At 41.2% G+C, this 22,762-nt stretch overlaps 2 protein-coding genes across 3 annotated transcripts; both read right to left on the reverse strand.

Annotated features, from left to right (window-relative positions):
* Positions 1–6,211: 6,211 nt before the first annotated feature.
* On the reverse strand, positions 6,212–15,090 carry LOC146523703 (lysophosphatidic acid receptor 6). Its single transcript, XM_085154890.1, has 2 exons — positions 13,010–15,090; positions 6,212–8,360 (listed from the first exon to the last, which is right to left on the reverse strand). The coding sequence occupies exons 1-2, from the start codon at positions 13,109–13,111 to the stop codon at positions 7,380–7,382; spliced, it is 1,083 nt and encodes a 360-aa protein (XP_085011016.1). The 5' UTR covers positions 13,112–15,090; the 3' UTR covers positions 6,212–7,379.
* A 3,414-nt stretch (positions 15,091–18,504) lies between these two features.
* On the reverse strand, positions 18,505–22,553 carry mblac1 (metallo-beta-lactamase domain containing 1). Of its 2 annotated transcripts, XR_014873444.1 has the most exons (3): positions 22,096–22,553; positions 20,101–20,421; positions 18,505–18,920 (listed from the first exon to the last, which is right to left on the reverse strand). XR_014873444.1 is itself a non-coding variant. In XM_085155416.1 (2 exons), the coding sequence occupies exons 1-2, from the start codon at positions 22,513–22,515 to the stop codon at positions 20,179–20,181; spliced, it is 663 nt and encodes a 220-aa protein (XP_085011542.1). In that variant the 5' UTR covers positions 22,516–22,553; the 3' UTR covers positions 20,069–20,178. The 2 variants fall into 2 exon arrangements, 1 of the variants encoding a protein (XP_085011542.1); XM_085155416.1 differs by lacking the exon at positions 18,505–18,920 and having other exon boundaries at positions 20,069–20,421.
* Between the last annotated feature and the right edge of the window lie 209 nt (positions 22,554–22,762).

Genomic DNA, 22,762 nt, shown 5'->3' on the forward strand with positions numbered 1-22,762 from the left:
CTCTGCGCCACACAAACACCATCACGGACACGTCACTTACCCACTAACTTTAGCTCCTGAATAAAAAAGTTTTAAATTCGGTATTGGGGAAAACAGTAATGAATATGAGCTGGAAAATGTCTCAACATGTTTACTATAATATAAAAACCCCAATTATACTGATTCAATTCTATCCTATTTTATTTATATAGCGCCAAATCACAACAACAGTCGCCTGAAGGCGCTTTATTACTGATGACCCAAACAATTCAGTCCTCTGATGAGCAGAATGCGCGTCAGGCAGCTACGTGAAGTTCACTACAATTAAAAATGAAGCTTGGAGAAAAAATAGATCCTTGGGTCAAATACGTGATAAAACAGGCTTTTGTGTAGCTACCATTCACTAGTTTGTTAATGTCACACTGGCTACAAACTACACTGCAGCTAAAGTACGCTGATAGTCATGTTTCACCTTTAACAACAGCATCTCTGTTCTCGCACTTTGTTCCAGACGCATTTGTCTGTCCTGCTTTGTGTTTCTTTGCTTTTTGCGCTGTTTACAACACGTGCTGCAGAGACATCTGGTGGTCATCTTGTGAACGTTTAATGGGTTGTGATTGTTATTTTAGAAAGTCAGAGCTTTGAATTTGTTTTTTTATAATAGTCGGAAACTGAACAATATAATATCACAAGTTTAAATTAGATAAAAGAGTCTTGACAGCTTACAGGAAACAGAATCTGCATATACTGCATTATTTCAAATTGCTGACTGAATCCTCCACATTGCTGCTGTCTTTCCAATTTGAATAAAGCATTTGTTTTTCGTATATGGCTTAATTTTTAGCTAGATCAAATCATTGATTATTTCAGAATCAGAATCAATGAAACGTTATTCATCTCAGAGGGAAACTGAGCTGTCATAGCTGCAGACATACGACAGACACCAAGCAATCATATGAAGTGTAGAAATATAAATATCAATATAAACTTAAATATTAAAGTATTAACACTAATGTTTCTGGGATATTACAGGTATGAGTGCACAGGTGCACAAATATAAAAAGTGACATAGTGTCTGGTTCAGTGTGTGTGGGTCTGACCCAAGTAGATGCATTAGTTTGATAGAGGGAGGTAGGAACAACCTCCTGTGTCATTCCCTCAGACTGCAAGGTTGAAGAAATCGCTCTTCAGTGTGTTATGGAGAGCGTGGGAGTCATTGTCCATGACCGGCAGCTGTCATGAAATGGCCCAAAAGCAGGCTTGTAGGTGGGGCGAGGCTGCATTTGTGAGACAGACACGCAGAATTAAAAAGGAAACCATGAGAACAAACATGAAAACCTGACTACACGTGACACATGGAGCACAAAGGAGGCACAATAACAAAACCTAAGATCTAAAACTCATTAAAGAAAACCAGAAACTTAATTCAAGATCCAAAATTATTTATTTGTCACATGCATCATTATACGAGTACAACATGGGCTCCATAGGCTGCAGAGCCCCTGAGAAGGATAAATGGATGGATGGATGGATGGATGGGTTTTTAAATAAATCTAACACCAGAAGTTTGTTCTGACTGATAGATCCACCTCCCATTTCCCAATAGGAACGGATCTAAGCAGCTTAGAAAGAAAAATGTGTGGACTTCTTGAAGTTTTTCAAGAAATGACCTGGATTACTGAGAACCTTCACAGACATAATATGAAGGGATATTGATTCATCTATTTTGGGGAGCTGTTACGGTTCAGCGTGGGGGACTCAAGCGCAGGAAGCCAGAATCAGCTGTACACGAGAATTTATTTACAGAATCCACCAGGTGTATATACAGGAAGTGCAGGGCAGTGCTATATACAACAAAGTGAGGGACGGCGCTCCAGGGAAATCCAAAGGTGTAGTCACTCGTTCTCCAATTCTCCACACACACGACCACAGGTCCACTCTCCACACTCGACACACTGATTCACACGGGAAGAGTATCCAGGAGGTTTGTAGACGAGGAAACGAGAATTAATTTCAATGTTCAAAATAGACTCTTGACTTAACTGAGCTGTAACTTTGACTCTCACTGACAGGTGGCAGACAACGATCCAGCGAAGACCAGCAGACTCCTCCTGGCTTAAATGCCGATCGCCTTGATGGGCATCAGGTGTGTTCCCCTTCCGTGGGCGTGGGCCGAGGGCGTGAACCCACAGTGAGTTCTGCCCCGGCGACTGAGAGGAGGAGAGAGAGAGAAGGTAGAAATGGCCGATCAACATCCTGCTGACCGCCTGTTGGTTGAAAAGTAGTGTTGAAAGTTAGGCAGCTCTAGTCCTCCTTTATCCTCGGTCCTTTGCAGCATTTTTCAGCTGATACATGCGGGTTTATCTTTCCAAAGGAATTTAGAAATGTACGAATCCAGAGATCTGAACCAGCTGATGGTTCACTCGGGATCACATAGAATAATCAATTAATTCTTCTTGGCAAAACCACCATTTTTCTTGAAGCAATCCTTCCCATGAGTGATATGGACAGAGACTTCCCTCGAGTCAGATTGTCTATACTTTCATTAAAAGTGGCATGTTGGTTAGTTCAGTTAAATCTGCAAGCCTAGGAGAGTTAGCTCTTCTGTGTTGTGCCACTGGCTCAGCAAGAGGTTGTTGAGTTTCCCTGGAGTATAAATCTTTGCAATCTTCCTGGCACTTCACAACGGTCCTGGTGATATGTTAAATAAGGAATTATTTCTCCTGTTTTGGCTTCCCTTCATTGGCTTCCTGTTAAATCCAGAATTGAATTCAAAATCCTGCTCCTCACATACAAGGTCTTAAATAATCAGGCCCCATCTTATCTTAATGACCTTGTAGTACCATATCACCCTATTAGAGCACTTCGCTCCCGCTCTGCAGGCCTACTTGTTGTTCCTAGAGTATTTAAAAGTAGAATGGGAGGGAGAGCCTTCAGTTTTCAGGCCCCTCTTCTGTGGAACCAGCTTCCAGTTTGGATTCAGGAGACAGACACTATCTCTACTTTTAAGATTAGGCTTAAAACTTTCCTTTTTGCTAAAGCATATAGTTAGGGCTGGACCAGGTGACCCTGAATCCTCCCTTAGTTATGCTGCAATAGATGTAGGCTGCCGGGGGATTCCCATGATGCATTGAGTTTTTCCTTTCCAGTCACCTTTCTCACTCACTATGTATTAACAGACCTCTCTGTATTGAATCATATCTGTTATTAATCTCTGTCTCTCTTCCACAGCATGTCTTTTATCCTGTCTTCCTTCTCTCACCCCAACCAATCACAGCAGATGGCCCCGCCCCTCCCTGAGCCTGGTTCTGCCGGAGGTTTCTTCCTGTTAAAAGGGAGTTTTTCCTTCCCACTGTCGCCAAAGTGCTGCTCATAGGGGGTCATACGATTGTTGGGCTTTTCTCTGTATCTATGAAGAGCCTTGAGGTGACTTTTGTTGTGATTTGGCGCTATATAAATAAAACTGAATTGAATTGAATTGAATTCTTGTGGAATTTGGTGATATAAATTAGACTTGTTTTGCGATAAATCTTTTAGAACCTACCATTATATTAACCACTACAGCCAAAGAAACAAAAAAGTGCTCATAGATTATCCTAACAAAGGAAAATTAACTCAAAAAAGCCTTTTAAACAATCTTATGTCTTTTGGATTACAAATGAATTAATTTACGAGATGCACTATAGGCACTGTGCATTGCCCAAGAATGTAAGTGTGCACATTGTTTTCAAGCGTAGATTGCATGATCAATCATATAAATTATTGATAATTTTGAAGTAGATGTTCTTGCTGATGTTCAGTTTTACATGAATGTCTGCAAGAACATTTCCCATCCTTTTGTTCAACCACTGGGAGTCACCAAAAGCTTATATTTTACACTGCAGGACTTACACTGAGATGTACGCTTCATTGCCCAAGTGTACAAAATCCTTCCATTAACTAATATGTAAACCTTTTCACCATAACATAGAAATACTACTGTGTTTAGTAACGACTGTGTCGTCCACGTGGCCTCTGTCTCCACATCAACCAGCAAATTATCCTGATTGATTGACTGAGTATTTGCAGATATGTCCTTACAGCCTTTATTATAAAGAAGATGTGATTGTGAGCTCCTGATAAAGCTTCAAAGCCAGAAAGTACAATCCTAGAAAAAGTGAAAAATGCGGCTCTTCTTTTTATTTTTAATGCATTTTGTTATTAATAGTTGTCATACATTGTTACTGTAATGATCGAAATGACAAACACCTCTGTACCATAGCTACAAAAATAAAAGCACTTATTGGTCAGGAATCATCGCGTATCCACCACTAACTAAAGTAGTGATTTAGCAAACGCCTTCTTGCCTGAGACCCTCTGAGTATTTATACTTTTTCATTTGAAGGCTTGTGAAGTACTCTGTGTTACTGATGTGTTATTATAGGGCTGATCCACCTCTGTGTGTCTTTAAATATTACACGATTACTTTAAAACATTAGGAAAATGATCTGATGCCAATTTAAAACTGTACAGTTGCATGATGAAAAATAAAATGTGTAGCCTTGCAATAAAGACATGGTTGATATTTCAGGTCCTAATGCTGGATGAAGTATTCAGATTTTAAAGTAGTATTCTCGGCTGAACCTTCTGATTGCTTTGATTCTAAATGTTGATTTTAAACTTAATTTGGTCCTCGCAGAGAAACACACTCCTTACAGCCACAGAGGCATGCTTTTCACAAGTAAAAATACAGTTTCTTTACACATTCGAGCATTTCAGTTTGAACAAGAGGAAGTTACAGCAAAACTAGAGCCTTTGTGTCTAAGCTCTGTTGTTTTTAGAGATCACACACATAGACAACCACACCACAGGAAGCCACAGACATGAACACAAGTTCAACTTCTCATAAAGATCTGTCGGTTAAGATTGTGCAGTCAAAGCAAAAGCAGAAGGAAACACCAAAGCTGTTTCCGCCCTTCAATTACAAAGCACATTGTTTTACTCACTTCACCAAACAATTGTAATTACAAGAAAAACGCTGCGTAAATTCTTAAGTTGAATATTTTGTATGATGTTGAGGTATAATGACCTTTGAAGACACCGTCTGCATGAAGAAACATGCTGCAGGCACTGCTCAGGTGTGGCTTTGGCCCATTCTCCCACACAAATAGGATTCAAATCCTGAAGGTCCCGTGGGCCGTGCTATAACTCCCCATAGATTTGGATGCAGGTCAGCTGATTGGCTGGAACCAGTTTAGAGTTTCCTTGGCCTTGGCATCATTGTCTTGCTGAAACATGCACTCTTTGTTCATCATCCTGGTAGATTTTTATCAAGAATGTCCATTGTGTGGCACATTGGTAATGACACAACTTTTTATTGGCCATCAAATAGGCCTTAACTAGCTGATAATAATCAGTACTAAGTGACAGGATTGCTTTCTAATTACTGACAGATTTCAGCTGATGTCATGACTTTCCATGTGATTTCCCTTTCTTCATGTGTTCGGTACTTTTTCCCTGCATCTTTTCTTATTGTTACACATTACACATCGATGGTTTGATTTCTTTAGATATATCGCATAACTGCTGCATCTATTTCATGCATCATGCATTCATACATTTAGTCCAAAATGTGTTTATAGAAAGATTATTTGACTTTGAATTCACTTTATTACAATTTCAAGGCTGCTCAGCACCTAAGAAGCCACTGCTTTACACTGAAAAGCCAGGATAAAGTTTCCAACTTCCCCAATAATCTTACTTTAGTGAGAACTCCCCAGTAAATGGATGGAACAAAAATGTTTGGCCATAAAGGCTGAAATAAACAAACTTGAAGCCTAAGAGGTCCAATTTTGATATTCCTTTGAAACTCCTATGATGAGGAACCTAATGAGGAGGTTCAAAGGAATTGAAAGCTGTTATCATCATGGCCTCATCCAATCAGAATGCAAAATAACAGACAGACAACAATAAAGAGACAGGAGATAACAGCAGGGGACTTTTCATTTAGCGACTTGACACAGAGAATACAAGAATATAATTTCATTTATTAATTTTCCATCTTTTGGAGCTGCAATATGCTGGTGTACAGACAAGCTCTGTTTCCAACAGCATTGCTTTCTGGTAAAAGAGTCCAGGTGCTGAACTTGCAAGATAAAGCTACAACATTTGATTTGTTGTGTCCAGTGTCCCGACTTTTTTGGAAACAGGTCTAGAAATGATGAAAGAATACAATCAAGTCTTGGCCTCTGTGCAATCCAACATAACAGAACATAAATAATATGGTCTTCAGCAAGTCTTCAGATGATGTACATACAATTTCAGGTGAACAACAAAATCGGACATATTACATCGTATAATGATTTATTTAACAAAATGAAGCCAACACACAGAAGCAGTGTGTGAAAAATTAAATACAATATTACTGCTTCAGTAGGAGTCACGTAGCCGCTAGCTGCTAATAATCAGATAATCTGTTTATGTGCTTCTTATATAATTTTTTTTAGTGCTGTCAGTGTTAATCTCTTTAAAATTATGTTAACACCATAACCGCATTAATGCAGCAAATCTCAGTTAGCGAGTTAAAGTAGATCGCCCGTGGGGCTGCACAGGGCAATGGTTAGCGTGGTTAGCTCGTCAACGTGTTGACGAGCTAACCACGCTAACGCGTTGATGCCATGCAGCTCTATGCACGGGGCGATCCACTTTAACTCGCTGAGATTTGCCGCATTAATGCGGACAGCACTAAAAAAAATTTGGAACAGAATAAATGGACCCTTGCAGAGCAATAGCAATTCATGTTTACGTAGTTCAAACGTATATAATAGAAGATATTATCTTCTACTTTTTTATAATAGAATATTATTTTATTGCATCTCCATGAGCGTTGTGCATTACATCTGTTATTGCATAGTAAAAAAAACCCAAAAAAACCCCTTTATGACCATTGTGAAGACATAGTATATACAAGATTATGCAAGATGTGTTGTGGAGAAACCACCGTACACTTCACTGTGGTGGCTTAGTATTGTGCAAGCATAATACTTCCCTTGGTGGTTGATGAAATGGTGTCTCTGGCTGCACTGTGCTGTATGCAGGTTTGATATTAAACTAAAATTAATGCCAGTGAGTTAAGAACCTTTTGGAAGGACCCTCATTTAAAGAACACCTCATAAATAAGACGTTAAAGGTTGAGTAGCAATATAGAGAGAAGCAAAAGTCATTTCACAGTCTGCTTGTATTTCATCAAATTTGATGGAAAGAGCACAAAGGAGAAAAACAGAACTCGTGATGATGTTGGTGAGAACATAAACCAAAGACAGACAGATACAGACAACTGAGGAAAACATGCCCAGAATGCACCTTTCAGGATAACAGTGACCCATGGAGCTAAGTGGGACTAGGAGATCCTCCAACATTTTTCAGCTATTGTGAGCACTCAGCTGTCTCTGCCCTGAACTCAGATTGTACAGGGGGAACATCTTTTGAACAGTGCCTATCACCATGTTCTTCCTGAAGGTATCTGTGGTGAAATAATACGCAATGGGGTTAAGCACTGTGTTTAGACAAGCCACCACCAGGCTGTAGCGGTATGCAGCCAACATGGGGTGCATACTGCTACAAGTTGTAGCGGTTATAGGCTCTCTGTGCAGGGAGAGGACAGCTAGGGTAGCATGGTATGGAGAGAAACTGAATAGGAAAATAAGCAGACTTGTAGCGATCATCCTCCGGATCTTTCCGCTATCCAGCAGATTTGTCTGAGCCACAGTGCTTTTTTGAACAGTATGAACCAATATCCAGGAGCATATTAGCATAATTGCTAAAGGGAGCCCAAACCCTAGAAATAAAGTGGAAAAAACTACTGCTGGTTGTGTGGCATAAACCGGTGGGTTATCAAAACATTTAGTAACATTTAAAGAAACATTTTCACGCTTGAGGATGTAGATTGGCACACTTGGACCAAAGGACAGTATCCAGACTCCAAGACAAATCAACCGTGACTTCTGTCTTGCTCTCTGAATTCTTGTAGACATAGGAAAGCTGACAGCGACGCAGCGGTCAAAGCAAATACAAGCGAGGAATAAGATGCTCCCATACATGTTGGCCTTCAGGATCAAGCCAAGGTAATCACACAACACCGGAGGAATGCCTTCTAATCCAAGGTGGTAGTAGATTCTCACTGGCAAAGTGAGGATGAGTAAAAAGTCCGCCATGGTCAGGTTGGTCATGTAGACAACTGTTGGGGATCTGGATTTGATTTGACAAAAAAAAAATACCAGAGCTATAACATTCAAAGTAAGACCCACGATGAAGATGAAGGAGTACAAGCACACGTGGATGATGTCGAAGTGGCTCGTACTGTCGTTGGTGCAGGTAGTGGCGTTGCTGATGGACATCGTGACCTGTGAGAAGGCAGAAAAAATAATGCATGGAAAAAAACAGGTTTGTTGCAGGTTTAAGTATCAAAGAACAATTCATGTTCAGCTCAGCTGTTGTCAATCAAATAATTGTAACTTATGTCATGTCAACATAAAGCTTCTTTGATTACTACGGCAGCAATGTCATGTGTGTTTACAAACTAATATCTCAGCTGGGAAACAGTCAAAGAAGCACACGCTGATCAGAACCATAAATGAAGCAGCTGAAACAATTATGGAAGTAGAGGAAGAGGAATGTGTTTCTGAACAGGTCAGTGAAAACTGCTCAAGAGGTTAAAGAATGAGATGACCCTGCACAGGAAAGACAGTATCATTGAGGATGTTGTTGCACTGACCAGCCTACAAGAACAACGTGCAGCTCGGCAGCTGAGTTTTCAAACCTCGACAAAAGAGTCAGAGGAAGAAATGGCAAGACTAACAAAGACAATCCCAAGAACTCATTCTGGGTCTAGGCACAGAGTTACCTGCTCTACCGGCACCAACACAGCTCACTGAAGCGACTACACACAGTCGATTCAGAATTGGTGTAAGAAAGACAAACTGTCAGACTCCAACCTGATTCATCAAATCGAAACTGGACTTAAAACGAATCACAGTGAAGCTGGAATTACTGAAGCCGTCGTCAGGCCCAAGTCTTTGCAATATGTTAGTGATTAAAACAGACCTCACCCTCACACAGCTTCATACCACACTGAAGGGACACTGCAAGGATGATTGATCTCTATCATTGGCTATTTGCTGGGTGGGCTGAAATCACATTCAGGTTACCCACAGAAGAGGCTCCGCAGTCAGAGCTTCTAGAACCAGTATTAGTAGCTCAGGAAGATAGGGTGGCAGAGGAGCCAATCATTGGCTTCAATGTGATTGAACACATGTTAGAGAGGGGAATAGAGCCACCTCGTGCTGTGAAGGAGGATGTTAGCACAGTATTCTCCACTGACTGTAAGAAAGCTGAAGTCTTTTTAAAGGTGAGTTTGTTATGAGCAACTCAGGCGGACCCTGGCAGCAGATCACACGGACACGTTTAGCTACAGTGGAAATGACTTATCTACAGTGACAGAGTAACAATAACAGTTCTGGGATTGCAGGGATAACTGGCGGAGGACTTGAACGGTCTATGGGAAGAAAAGGGAGCAGAGATTACTGAGTGGACACTAGACTTGTAGTCAAGATCACCTAAACCAAGACCAAGACAAAGTCGAGACCAAGACCGAGACTGAGGCAAAATCGAACGTTACGTTGTGTTTCATGGATACTGTTAACTCCAAATCTCCCGACCACTATGTCGATCTGAGACAGCAAGACCAAGACAAGACTGAGGGATCCAAGACCAAGACAAGACCAAGACCAATGTCCATCGAGACCAAGACAAGACCAAGATCACGTAAAAGTGGTCTCGAGACTGGTATCGAGACCAAGACCAGTCTTGAGACATCCAACTCTAGTGGACACGGAGAGAGGAAGATGAGGGTTGTGTGAGGTAATAGAGTTGGAGAGCTTATTTGTCACGAGTTTGGTAGAAGGCTCGGGCAGTGGTAGTGAGGAGCTGGGGGCCGAGGCGAGAAGAGTGCATGCTGGTGGTGGCACAGGCAGATGGGCGTGGCCAGTTCTCCTTCTCCAGCACAGCGGCAGAAGGTAAGACAGCTATTGAGGGAGGAGATTAACATGTTTGCACCCAATGGTTTTTCTTACAGCACCTCCTGCTCAAAACTCCACCTCTCCTCTCCTGCCTGCTCAGCCTCTCTGCATTACTCCGAGGAATTCAGACTCAGTGTATCCCTCTCATTCTAGTGAATTATGGTTGTGAAGAGATTACCCGAAAATGATGCATGAACTAATTCTCCTGTCTTCCTTCCCCCAGACCATATCTGTTCCCTGAGTCACAGTCTACTGGCTTCCCTTAAACCTTCACCACCATATGGCCCAAGTGTGTGCATGTGTTTAACTGAGAACATGCAACTCAGTTCTGCTCTCTTGCCTGTTCTCGTCTAGGCCTTGCACTTGCACTGAGTCTGCATGCCTCCAGTTTAACCATTCATAGCAGAACAGCACATCATGCTACAATGGGGCAAAAAAGTATTTAGTCAGCCACCGATTGTGCAAGTTCCCCCACTTAAAATGATGACAGAGGTCAGTAATTTGCACCAGAGGTACACTTCAACTGTGAGAGACAGAATGTGAAAAAAAAATCCATGAATTCACATGGTAGGATTTGTAACGAATTTATTCGTAAATCAGGGTGGAAAATAAGTATTTGGTCAATAACAAAAATACAACTCAATACTTTGTAACATAACCTTTGTTGGCAATAACAGAGGTCAAACGTTTACTATAGGTCTTTACCAGGTTTGCACACACAGTAGCTGGTATTTTGGCCCATTCCTCCATGCAGATCTTCTCAAGAGCAGTGATGTTTTGGGGCTGTCGCCGAGCAACACGGACTTTCAACTCCCGCCACAGATTTTCTATGGGGTTGAGGTCTGGAGACTGGCTAGGCCACTCCAGGACTTTCAAATGCTTCTTACGGAGCCACTCCTTTGTTGCCCGGGCGGTGTGTTTTGGATCATTGTCATGTTGGAAGACCCAGCCTCGTTTCATCTTCAAAGTTCTCACTGATGGAAGGAGGTTTTGGCTCAAAATCTCACGATATTTGGCCCCATTCATTCTGTCCTTAACACGGATCAGTCGTCCTGTCCCCTTGGCAGAAAAACAGCCCCATAGCATGATGTTTCCACCCCCATGCTTCACAGTAGGTATGGTGTTCTTGGGATGCAACTCAGTATTCTTCTTCCTCCAAACACGACGAGTTGAGTTTATACCAAAAAGTTCTACTTTGGTTTCATCTGACCACATGACATTCTCCCAATCCTCTGCTGTATCATCCATGTGCTCTCTGGCAAACTTCAGACGGGCCTGGACATGCACTTGCTTCAGCAGCGGAACACGTCTGGCACTGCGGGATTTGATTCCCTGCCGTTGTAGTGTGTTACTGATGGTGACCTTTGTTACTTTGGTCCCAACTCTCTGCAGGTCATTCACCAGGTCCCCCCGTGTGGTTCTGGGATCTTTGCTCACCGTTCTCATGATCATTTTGACCCCACGGGATGAGATCTTGCGTGGAGCCCCAGATCGAGGGAGATTATCAGTGGTCTTGTATGTCTTCCATTTTCTGATGATTGCTCCCACAGTTGATTTTTTCACACCAAGCTGCTTGCCTATTGTAGATTCACTCTTCCCAGTCTGGTGCAGGTCTACAATTCTTTTCCTGGTGTCCTTCGAAAGCTCTTTGGTCTTGGCCATGGCGGAGTTTGGAGTCTGACTGGTTGAGGCTGTGGACAGGTGTCTTTTATACAGATGATGAGGTCAAACAGGTGCCATTCATACAGGTAACGAGTGGGGGACAGAAAAGCTTCTTACAGAAGACGTTACAGGTCTGTGAGAGCCAGGGATTTTCCTTGTTTGAGGTGACCAAATACTTATTTTCCACCCTGATTTACGAATAAATTCTTTACAAATCCTACCATGTGAATTCATGGATTTTTTTTTCACATTCTGTCTCTCACAGTTGAAGTGTACCTCTGGTGCAAATTACTGACCTCTGTCATCATTTTAAGTGGGGGAACTTGCACAATCGGTGGCTGACTAAATACTTTTTTGCCCCACTGTACGTGTATGCACAGGAAATAAAAATCTGGAGTCTATCAAAGCTGTTTCCACAGGGTGCAATAGTGGAAAAATAACCCCCCTCTGTGGAGTTTTTGCTACATAATCTGTAAGAGCTGTAATCAAAAGGCATTGTAGCTCCAACAGCACATACACAGTATAAACTTATTGCTTCACTAACACGCTGTAGCCTTTGTCAGAGTTATCAGGAAAGATAGCACTTTAAACGGCATGTCTTTAAGTAGTCTATCAGTCTATCACATATGTTGCCATGCATATCCCCCAACCTACTCAAATATGTATGTGAGAAAACATATTAATGGACATGATGAAAAATTAGTCGTCCTGTGTGTTCTTATGTTACAAGATCCCAAATCCACCATAAGAGCCTATTGCAGAGTACTCAAAAGTACTTCTAATGTTACCTTTTATAATTACACATCATACAAGTACTCTTGGTTTACAGCTCAGTCATTGTAACATTTCCATTTGGTTATAACAAATAGTGAAAAGTCATTGGCTACCTGGGAGATTTTAGCTGAGAGCTTGTAAATGAAAATCCACGTTTGGTCAAATGTTGTGTGGAGTTGAGAAAAGACACAAAGACTGCGCTTTACTTTAGTTTACTGGGTTTTTGTTTTTTTGACAATTCGTAAAACATTTCACAACATGAACGCGTCTCTGCAGAGACTGCAAAGGTACAACAGTATCTCTGTTTCTAAACATTATTTGTGTCTGTTTGAAATAACATGAAATAGTCAATGCATTTTCAAACCAGCACATTTCTTTCAGTTTCATGTCGTCCACACAGACTAAGGTAAGGACAGGAAGATACACAAATAACATTCCCCACAATTTTCTGGTTTGGTTTTACCCTCTGTAGAGCTGAGTGACTACTACTAAAATAGTGTTTAAAGGTCATTTGTAAATGAGCTGATAGTGAGTTTTACCTGTTTGATGATTAAATTTATAAAGATCCAGTGGAAGCAGAAGAAGAGCACTTCTGTGGTGAGCTGATATCTTTGCCACAAGGCAGCTTCCTGTGCTGACATCGGTCAGCTTCTCTCTGCTTAGTTTTCACACGTGTGTGTGGTAGCAATAGTTTCTTTATATTTTCTGTACGTGTTATGGAAATGCATCCACACACAGTCTTTGTAGTTTGCTCTCATATCGTTATTGTTTGTGTAAACATAAACAAAATGAATTATGTTACAAATGTTATTGGGTCATCTCAGATCTAAAAATCATGGTATTAAAATAAAAATGACTATTTTCTGAATTTCAAAGTTATGTGACAAAACAGACGAGGCCTGTTGTGTTTTTTTAAGTTTTAGTAATTATTGACTGGCTTACATGAATAATGCTGAACTTGATTTACTTCTAGCTTGATGTTAAATTTACATCATATGTATATCTTAGAAGAGAGATCCCTCTAGAGGCGAGCAAATCACCCAGGTTCTGTTCATCTGGATGTTGGAGGAAACATCAGTGGAACAAACCTTTCTTCAGTCACGGCTGACAGGATGTTACCCAACCTTCCCCAAACCCCAACTAACAATCAACTTTCTTGGATTTTCGTGCATCAGGACATTACATTGATCTGTACAGTGACCCTGAGAGGTCAAGTGGACTGCAACTTAAGAAAACAACAGCAAATAGAAAAAAGCTGCAAAAGAACACAAAACACCAATTGTGGAGCAAGACCAGGTGAACCATCAAATGTCATGATAATATAGCATGCAGTAATGTTACTAAATGATATAACAATATTATACAACTGTAATAAGTTACATGTGTGATATTTATATTTGTGCTTTGTCTTTGTTGTCTTTCCTCAGGAGAACAATCTCAAATAGATGAAGACCTGGTTAGCATGGTGATTGAGGACTCCCAGCCATTTAGCATCGTGGAGGACAAAGGATTTAAAAGATTTGTTAAATCATTAAATCCTAGCTATGTTCTCCCCACTAAAAAGGCCATAAAAGCAGTGAAAATGTAGTTTTTACAGAATAAAATGTGGGCAGGACTGAAGCTGTCCACACCTCAACGTTACAAAAGCACAACCACTGTCCACACCCCAACCACACCTCACAGTAAATGATCATTTCCATTTTAAGCATTTCCAAATGATCATTTTCCATACTGCCAGTATAAATATACACAGTATACTGCATCACTACAATATAGATGTTTTACACACTCCTTTTGTTGTTGACATTTACAGGCTGTGTGCAAAAGGCCACACTCTTCAAATTCATGCCAACTAATATTTTTACGTCCAGTAGGTGTCCTACTAGAGCAAATGAAGCTTCAAGAAGCTTTGTGCTGTGAACCAATTGGATGAAAAGCTTCAGTGCTTCATGAAGCTTCATCTGCCCATCACTAGTTAAACCTAACACTGATATTATGAGGCGCGCACATAGTAACATTGTGTGGTTTTTCTAAAATGTTTTGTTATATTAATTATGTTTCTCTTTCTTTGAGTTACCTGGTGTGCAAAGAAAGATTCAAATAGACATATCTTCTTTAAATTTAACAAGTCTGACTTTTGAGCTTTTTTCCTCTAATAAAGGAGGTCAGAGGAATTTCCTTATAGTGCTAAAGTATTGAAGAGAAAAGACAAAGCTTTTCTTATTTGCCCAGGCAGGTGGCTGTTTCCTGCCTGGGCAGAAGGTGTGGCTGAGGACTCTGGGAACAAAATACCTGCTCAGCAGGACCAACCATGCGCTTACCAGGAGCAGGGGTGTTTTAGGTTTACTTAGGTTATTCTGTGTTTAGTTAATATTAGTGTGTTTTTGTTTCCGCATACTGGGCTTAAATGGTTTGGCCAAAACATTATAAAAGCCACCCTCATGTGTCTTTGTAATCAGGTCAGTTTGTGAGTTAAGTTGTGTCTCACTTTGTTTGTTTGGTTGTTTCTGGAAATTGCTTTTCGTAGAGTTATAGTCGACCTCTTTTATGGGCCTGATAATTATGTTTTGAATTTTGTCATTTTTTAACCTTTTGAGGGTTAAAATAAAGCAAACCCTTTTTGAAGATTTTGCTTCGCTGATGATGCTTGGCTGCTTGGTCCCTCACATATGTACACGATCATATGAATCATGCTCATTGTCCCTCACAGCACTAATGAACCCTCTGCTACTTCAGAATGTGTCTCACTGCATGTTTCATCATGTAACATTATAACTGCCTTCATCCATATCGAACAGGTATCAACGCCTGTTTTTAATAAATGGGTCTAATGACACAAATACAGAACATCCTTATTAGGTATGAGGTAATGCTGTAGATCCACTTACAAATGTATAAAGCGTATAAACTTCTTTAGCAATAAATGCAACAAACACAACAGAACTATTAAGTAAAAGGACACAATGTTTCATCCAACTAAAGAAAAATATGGATTTTTAACACAAAACTTGTTATTTTAAACTATTTTAAATTCCTTTACAAAGAGGGAGCAGCCTGTCGATTCTCCACCTGTTCTCCTCTCCATCTCCCAGCTGGCTCTTCTTCGTCCTCTTCCTCACATGCTGCTGCAGGGTACAGTCGCCTCCGTGTGGATACTTCTCTAAGACACTCCTGCTGGCGTGGCGACACCCCACAGCTTACATATGAAACAGCTGTGCAGACGTGGAAGCGATTTGATCTCCACTTGGTGCACTTGTGTGTGAGCAGGTAGAGGCTTTGTGTGGTTCTGGGTGTGGTTTCCACTGAAACGTTTGCTTGATAGAAGTATTTCTACTGCAGCTCTACAGCATTCAAACCCACCTCACTGTGGGTGTGGGTGTGTACCCAGTGAACGCAAGAAATGTAGAAAGAACAAAAGCATTCGCTCCAATCCAAACATGGCAAATAACCGTTAGTGTTATTAGCATAGTAGTGTTATAGCACCTGGGTAGACCACACAGGGGTTGGCTGTGAGTGGGTAGAGTGGGTGATTTAGCAGTCACATGGAGTTATTGGTGCTGCAGAGCTGGGACATTTGTATTCTTACACAGAGCTCAGCTGGGGTCTACTGTAGCCTGCAGCGCGACAAAAGCAATAAAACAGCAACTTTCATTTAGCCAGCGACACTGACTGTAAGCAGTTACCCCGCAGCATTTTCTGGACTGGTCAGGTGTGCGTGGATTTAGGACCTGTGAGCAGAAACAGAGAGAACCAGACGAACAACAGAAAGACAAAAAAGTAAAGACACGGAGTGATGTGTTACTTATCAGAGGGAGTTCAACAGCGAGGCTGGATATGTCAACCATCAGCAGTGTCAGAACCAGAGATGGGCAGTAACATGTTACTTGTAACGTGTTACTGTAATCTGATTACTTTTTTCAAGTAACGAGTAAAGTAAGGGATTACTATTGCAAAAACGGTAATTAGATTACCGTTACTTTCCCGTAGGAACGCTGCGTTACTGCGTTACTAAAACTGTGATTTTTTGCGAGAATGTCTCATGACAGTGACGTAAGCGAGTGCGACGTTGGTGACAACAGCTGTGTGCAGATCAACAATGGATCATATATCGAGTGCAGAGAGAGTATGAGCGTGCAGCGTTTAAAGCGTGGAAGTACTGACCTTACTTTGAGTTTGATTCCATAAAAAGTGACAAAAACATTAGTGTCCGTTGTGCGTGGGAAGAAAACTTCTTTTTACAGCGAAAAAAACCCTAAACAAGCACCGAGTAGCTACGACGTAATGGGAAATTCACAGAGAAACTCGCGGATTCTTCCACTGACCGCTGCGGCACACCTGCACCAGGGTAAACCTCCGCCTACCCCACTCCTGCTTTACAGGTGAAAATAGAGCAACAGGACCGCTAGTCTTTGACTTTATTTCTTTTCTGCTGTGTTTTACTTGCATCTATTTGAAAGACTGAGTGTAAACACAAAATATATTTTATTTTATGTGCTGGAATGTGCAGAAAATAGGTTTAAATGTTAAACTAATTTCTTCCAGTCAGAGAATGTTGCAGATAACTTAATTTTTGCTTGATGCATAAAGTTAAAAGATTAAAACTAATAAAACAAGTTTTAAAAAGAGACTTTTCCATTTGATTACATTTTGTATGATGGATTATGTAGAAAAAGTAGAATTGGGCTGAAAGATCTATCACTTTATCACCTATTCAGGTTGTAAATCATGTTTTTAAAAAGTAACTAAATAACTAAGTAATTAATTACTTTTAAGAATACGTAATCAGTAAAGTAACGGGATTACTTTTCTGGGGAAGTAATCAGTAATTAGTTACTGATTACTTTTTTCAAGTAACTTGACCAACACTGGTCAGAACTATGTAGATGTAAATATGACTGAAGCAACAGAACAAGTGGAGCAGAACAAGTTAAAGAGGTCCTAAAACTGTGTTTCAGTATTAGACATGCTGAGGCTTATTAACATATAAATCTGTAGAGTTTAATTCGGCTCTCTCATGTTTGTCAAATATTTTCACTATGTAAAAATACATTTTTAATTCAAGTTTCTTTTGTGTTTTCTCTTTTTCTGCTGTTTTTTTAAATCGTCAAACATGTGACCTTTCATCAGAGTCGGATATCAACCACACACAAAACTGCTGATGTCAGGATCCAGACTGGCTGGTCCTCCTCCTCCTATCAACCCTCCCACATATCTGACTTCCTGAGTGAGCCGTAGTTCTTCCCATAGTTCTTCAAATCAGTGAGGAAGAGCGTGATGGTGCGAACGACTGAGTCTGCAGACAGTTTATGTAGGAGACTCGTCGCACACCCTCCTGTATACGCTGACTCTGCAGAGTTCTGCTTTTCACCAAGTGTCCACATTTTCAAGTTTACAGATAAAACGTTCATGTTTGTGTTTTAGCTCTCACGGGTCCTCAGATGCAGCTAAAGGTGGGGCTTTAACAAATCACCCCTTCAAAGGAGTTCTCTTTAACTTATCGATCCTTGCTTCTTTGATATCGAGTCCTCTAAAGCAGCGGTCCCCAACCCCCGGGCCTCGGACCGGTACCGGGCCGCGAGAGTTGAGGCTCAGGTGTGAAATGTATAGTTTTCAGGGTTTTTATCAGTTTTCAGCGTTATTTTGTTATCGTTTTTATCGTTTACTCGGTTTTCCTTGGTCTTTTCACGTGTGTTATGAATAAATCTTCTTTTTTTCAGTACCAGTACTAGTTTTATTTTGTTGTATTTATCCGCAACACCTTAAAGGCCGGTCCGTGAAAATATTGTCGGGCATAAACCGGTCCGTGGCGCAAAAAAGGTTGGAGACCGCTGCTCTAAAGGTTTGTTTATGATTTTGATCTTTTCAGTGAAGAATTTGTCTTTGGGCTGTGGAAATAACTTTAACCAAACACGAGTAGATCCATGTAGCTTCAGGCTCACCTGTTTGTTCAGCTGTACGTCCAAGACAAACTTCACGTGTGGGACAGAAAAGTTTGTTTCTTCTTCTTTAATCCATTACATCGTTTCAAAAAAGCTCATTTTGAATAGTCTTTATTAAATGAGGCATTAATGATTACAGACAACAGAGTTTGGATTTCTTTGGAAGTTCAGGATTGGTTATAAACTTGCTGACCAACAGTAATAAAGAAATAATGGAGATAAAGCTTTGTGAACAAATGTTCTGTAGACACCAGTTTGATATTTGAGGCTTTAATAGTGGAACAATAAACATCTTCTGTCACTGACCTCATTTGTGTCGTGTGCTGATGTCAGTGGTTCCACCACAACTTTGCAACTACATGTTGAAAAGTCCATACAAGTTTTATTATGAGTTCATTTAACATTAACCAGAGAATGTGACGTTTTTTCCTCAGTCCACTGTGAAAGGTAACACGAATTAAGGCAGAAATGTAGAAAATCACACAGCAATTCACAGAAAACTACATTCAATGTCACAGTTAGGGCTGGGTATCGTCACTGATTTCTAGAATCGATTCAATTCCGATTCACAAGGTCCCAAATCGATTCGATCCACGATTCGATTTAATTCGATTCGATTCGATTCACTTCGATTTGAATCTGGGAAATTTTGACAGTCAGAAATATTATAATTCAGATCAGTACATTTACATATTTTTGTATCTATAAAAAGGAAGCTGACACACGCAAGACTTTGTCAAAGGTGTGAGCATCACAGCAGAGGCCTTTGTGTCAAAGTAGCTGAGGATAAAACACAGAAACACATGAAGGTGATTTTGCTGTTCTGGGATTTTATAAAAATATTCTGCAGTACATCAAAAACGAAAGAAAACCATTAATCAACACATGAACATTACCTCTGAAGTTACAGCGGTTTTATTAGAGACATGGCTGAGCGTTTTGCATTTTGCATAATTTTAAAAATTTTAAATTTGTTCAGTATTGAACGGAAGAAATTAGGTTTTCTTTTCAGAAGTATATAAAACGGAAAAAAAAAACGTCTGCCGACAGCGCTGTAAACAAAGGTAGACTTGTGCGTAACAAGCAAGCAAATAATGCAGAAAACAGTACAGAGGGGGGGGGGGGGGGAGAGAGAGAGGGGGGGGAGAGCGCGAGCACGCGCGAGAGAGCTGTGCATCCTGGTGGAAGCAAAACAGTAAAAGTCAGAGTGAATACATGACGATGTTTATGTGAAGCCTAGTTTGGATCTTCTTTTGCTGCGGTCAATATTGTTTGGAGAGACATCAAACTAACAGCTTTAGAATCAGCGCATTAGGGGCGTGAACACAAAGCACGGACCCGCCGACAGATCAGAATCAGCGAGCTGTTGGCTTTCAGCCCCGACCGTGAGAAAGGCGACATCTAACTGATTCTGATCCGCGGGCTGCGCTGTGTGTTTACGTCTTTGTGCAGAATCCGTGTTCCTGCTCTCATTTACTGTCTTAGCTGTTTGGTGGTTGTTGAAATTTTGTGAGATTTCACCACAGATTCTGGCATTTCGGGCAAAATACATTTATATTAAAAAATCGATTCAGGATTTTAATGAATCGATTTTACGTTATCCAAGCCAGAATCTATTTTAATCGATAAATCGATTATAAAAACCCACCCCTAGTCACAGTGGTGTATGTGGAAGTTTGTCTTCCTGCCAGAAGTTCTTAACTTTGGCTTGAATGATCCGAGTCAAGCTCCTAGTATTCAGTAAAGTCCCTTCGATTCACAAGTTGGAGTCACTTGTTCCTGAGAACTCTGAATGGAAGTCCGTGTCCTGGTATGATCACGTCGGCAGTACGTAAGGCCTCCTGGCGGTTGACCTCGTGTACTGCGGCGTTCATACTTAGATCCCGCCAGCTGTTCTCGTCTGAGCAGCACTCAAACAGATCTCCTGCGACCAGCACGGTGCCTGCTGAGGTCCCCTTCACCTGCACGCTGACATCTTGTCCTGTGTGGCCTGGAGTGGGAACTATAGACACCTGTGGATGAAACAAGACTATTTAAAAACACTACATACATTTAGAAAAACCAACGAAATCACCAACTGTGTCACAGGATTCAAATTTTGAGATTATTGTTGAAATTATTTAATGGTTTTTCTTTATTTTTACTACTTTCTACATTGTAGATACAAACTGAAGACATCAAATATATGAAGCAAGATATATGGAATTATGTAGTAAAGACAAAAGTGATAAATATGTTTTATATTTTAGGTTCCACCCTTTGCTTTGTGGGCAGCGCTGCAAACCCTCGGCCTTCTCTGTGAGCTTCATGATGTCGTCACCTGACATGTTTCCCCTCACAGGTGTGCCTGTCAGGGTTCATTTGTTGAATTTCTTGCCTTCTTAATGAGGTTGGGACCATCAGGTGTGTTGTGCAGCAGTCAGGTTGGTGCACAGCTGACAGCCATATTTGACAACTGTTAGAATTCATATTATGGCGAGAACCAATCAGCTGAGAGAAGCAACAGCCCGTCATTACTTTAAGAACTGAAGCTCAGTCAGGCTGTAAAACTGCTAAAACTTTGAATGTGTCCCCAAGTGCTGTCACAAAAACCATCAAGACCACGATGAAACTGTCTCACATGAGGACGCCCCAGGAAAGGAAGAGCAGGAGTCCCCTCTGCTGCTGAGGATACATTCATCCGAGTCACCAGCCTCAGAAATCACAGCAGCTCAGATCAGAGCCCAGATAGATGCCACACAGTACTCCAGTAGCAGACACATCTCTGCATGTTCAGAGGAGACTGTGTGAATCAGGCCTTTATGGTCAAACAGCTGCTGAGAAACACAAGGAGTGGACATTAGACCAGAGGACATCTGTGCTTTGGTCTGATGGGTCCAAATCTGAGATCTTTGGTTCCACCTGCCGTGTCTTTGTGTGACGGAGAAAAGGTGAACGATGGTCTCTACATGCATGGTTCCCACTGTGAAGCATGGTGCACTGAACCAGCATGGCTACCACAGCATCCTGCAGCCACATGCATCCCATCATTTATTTTCCAACAGCACAATGACCCCAAACACACCTCCAGGCTGTGTCAGGGCTGTTTGACCAAGAAGGAGAGTGATGGAGTGCTGACCAGATGGTCTGGCCTCCACAGTCACCTGACCTAAACCCAGTGGAGATGGTTTGGGATGAGATGGAGCTCAGAGTGAAGGCAAAGGACCAACAAGTGCTCAGCATCTCTGAACTCCTTCAAGACTGTTGGAAACCATTTCAGGAGACGACCTCATGAAGCTCATGGAGAGAACGCCAAGAGTGAGCGAAGCAGGAATCAAAGCAAAGGCTGTTTGGAAGAATCTGAAATATCCAACATGTTTTGAGTTATTTCACACTTTTGTGTTATTACAGATTCCACATGTGTTCATTCATAGTTCTGATGCCTTCAGTGAGAATTAATGTAATCAGAATGAGAATACTTTATTAATCCCTAAGGTAATTATGTAAATGTAAATAGTGTAATAGTTCATTACTGCGTAAATAGTAATGACAACTGGTACACACACACACACACACACACAGTCCGTGTTTTCATCGCAGTGGTTTCAGTGTGTTGTATTCCAGCTAAATGAAGATCAAAACAATAAATAAATCTCTCGGTTCAACCTTTAAATTTCAGTGTGTTGTGACAAAAATGAAAAACTCACATGTTCATCCACGGTGTAAGTCTTTCCCTCTGCCAGCTCGCTGGGACTGTATCTGTCCCCTTCACTGACGTCATATCCAACAATCATCTTTGCAGTTGGGAAAAGACTCAGATTTCCAATGTGGTCTGAGTGTCCGTGGGTGCCCACGACCAACTCAATGTTTTCTGGGTCCAAACCTCTCTTTTTTAAGGACGTCAGAAGGAAGTCCCGGTCCCACGGTCCCCCAGTGTCGACCAGGATATTCTTCAGTCCCATTATCAGAGTGATGGTCCCGTCGGCTCTGAAGTTCCCGTCAGTCTCCGGACAACAATATCCGGGTTTCAGGACGGACACGGAATACGCCTGACCGCAGAAATCCAACTCCGTCTCTGACAGAGGGACTTTCTTAAAGGAACAACATCCATCAGAGGCTACCTCCATCACTGCAGTTAAGGAAGTGGTGTGGAGCGTTTCTTCTTCTTCTTGAAAAGCGGAATAAACAGAGAAGTCTGCTGCCCTCTAATGGTTGTTATCTGTTACTGCGAGTTTAAACCGATGACTGAAGCATCTTTTATATAGTCATTGGGTTGGAGCAAAGCACGAAGGCGTATTAGGGCTTTATTCAGAAAAATATATTATTGATTAGTTTGAGAATAAAGCTGAAATAATACTCTGGACTTTACTCTCT

Source organism: Neolamprologus multifasciatus, chromosome 3 (genome assembly GCF_963576455.1).
Source record: "Neolamprologus multifasciatus chromosome 3, fNeoMul1.2, whole genome shotgun sequence".
Taxonomy (NCBI): domain Eukaryota; kingdom Metazoa; phylum Chordata; class Actinopteri; order Cichliformes; family Cichlidae; genus Neolamprologus; species Neolamprologus multifasciatus.

Coding starts and splice junctions, on each gene's coding strand:
- LOC146523703 (XM_085154890.1), bottom strand. CDS start 13,111: ATGTCAGCACAGGAAGCTGCCTTGTGGCAAAGATATCAGCTCACCACA. Junction 8,361..13,009: donor TAAATTTAATCATCAAACAG/GTAAAACTCACT, acceptor GCCTTCTCACAG/GTCACGATGTCCATCAGCAA.
- mblac1 (XM_085155416.1), bottom strand. CDS start 22,515: ATGGAGGTAGCCTCTGATGGATGTTGTTCCTTTAAGAAAGTCCCTCTG. Junction 20,422..22,095: donor CTTACACCGTGGATGAACAT/GTGAGTTTTTCA, acceptor TTTCATCCACAG/GTGTCTATAGTTCCCACTCC.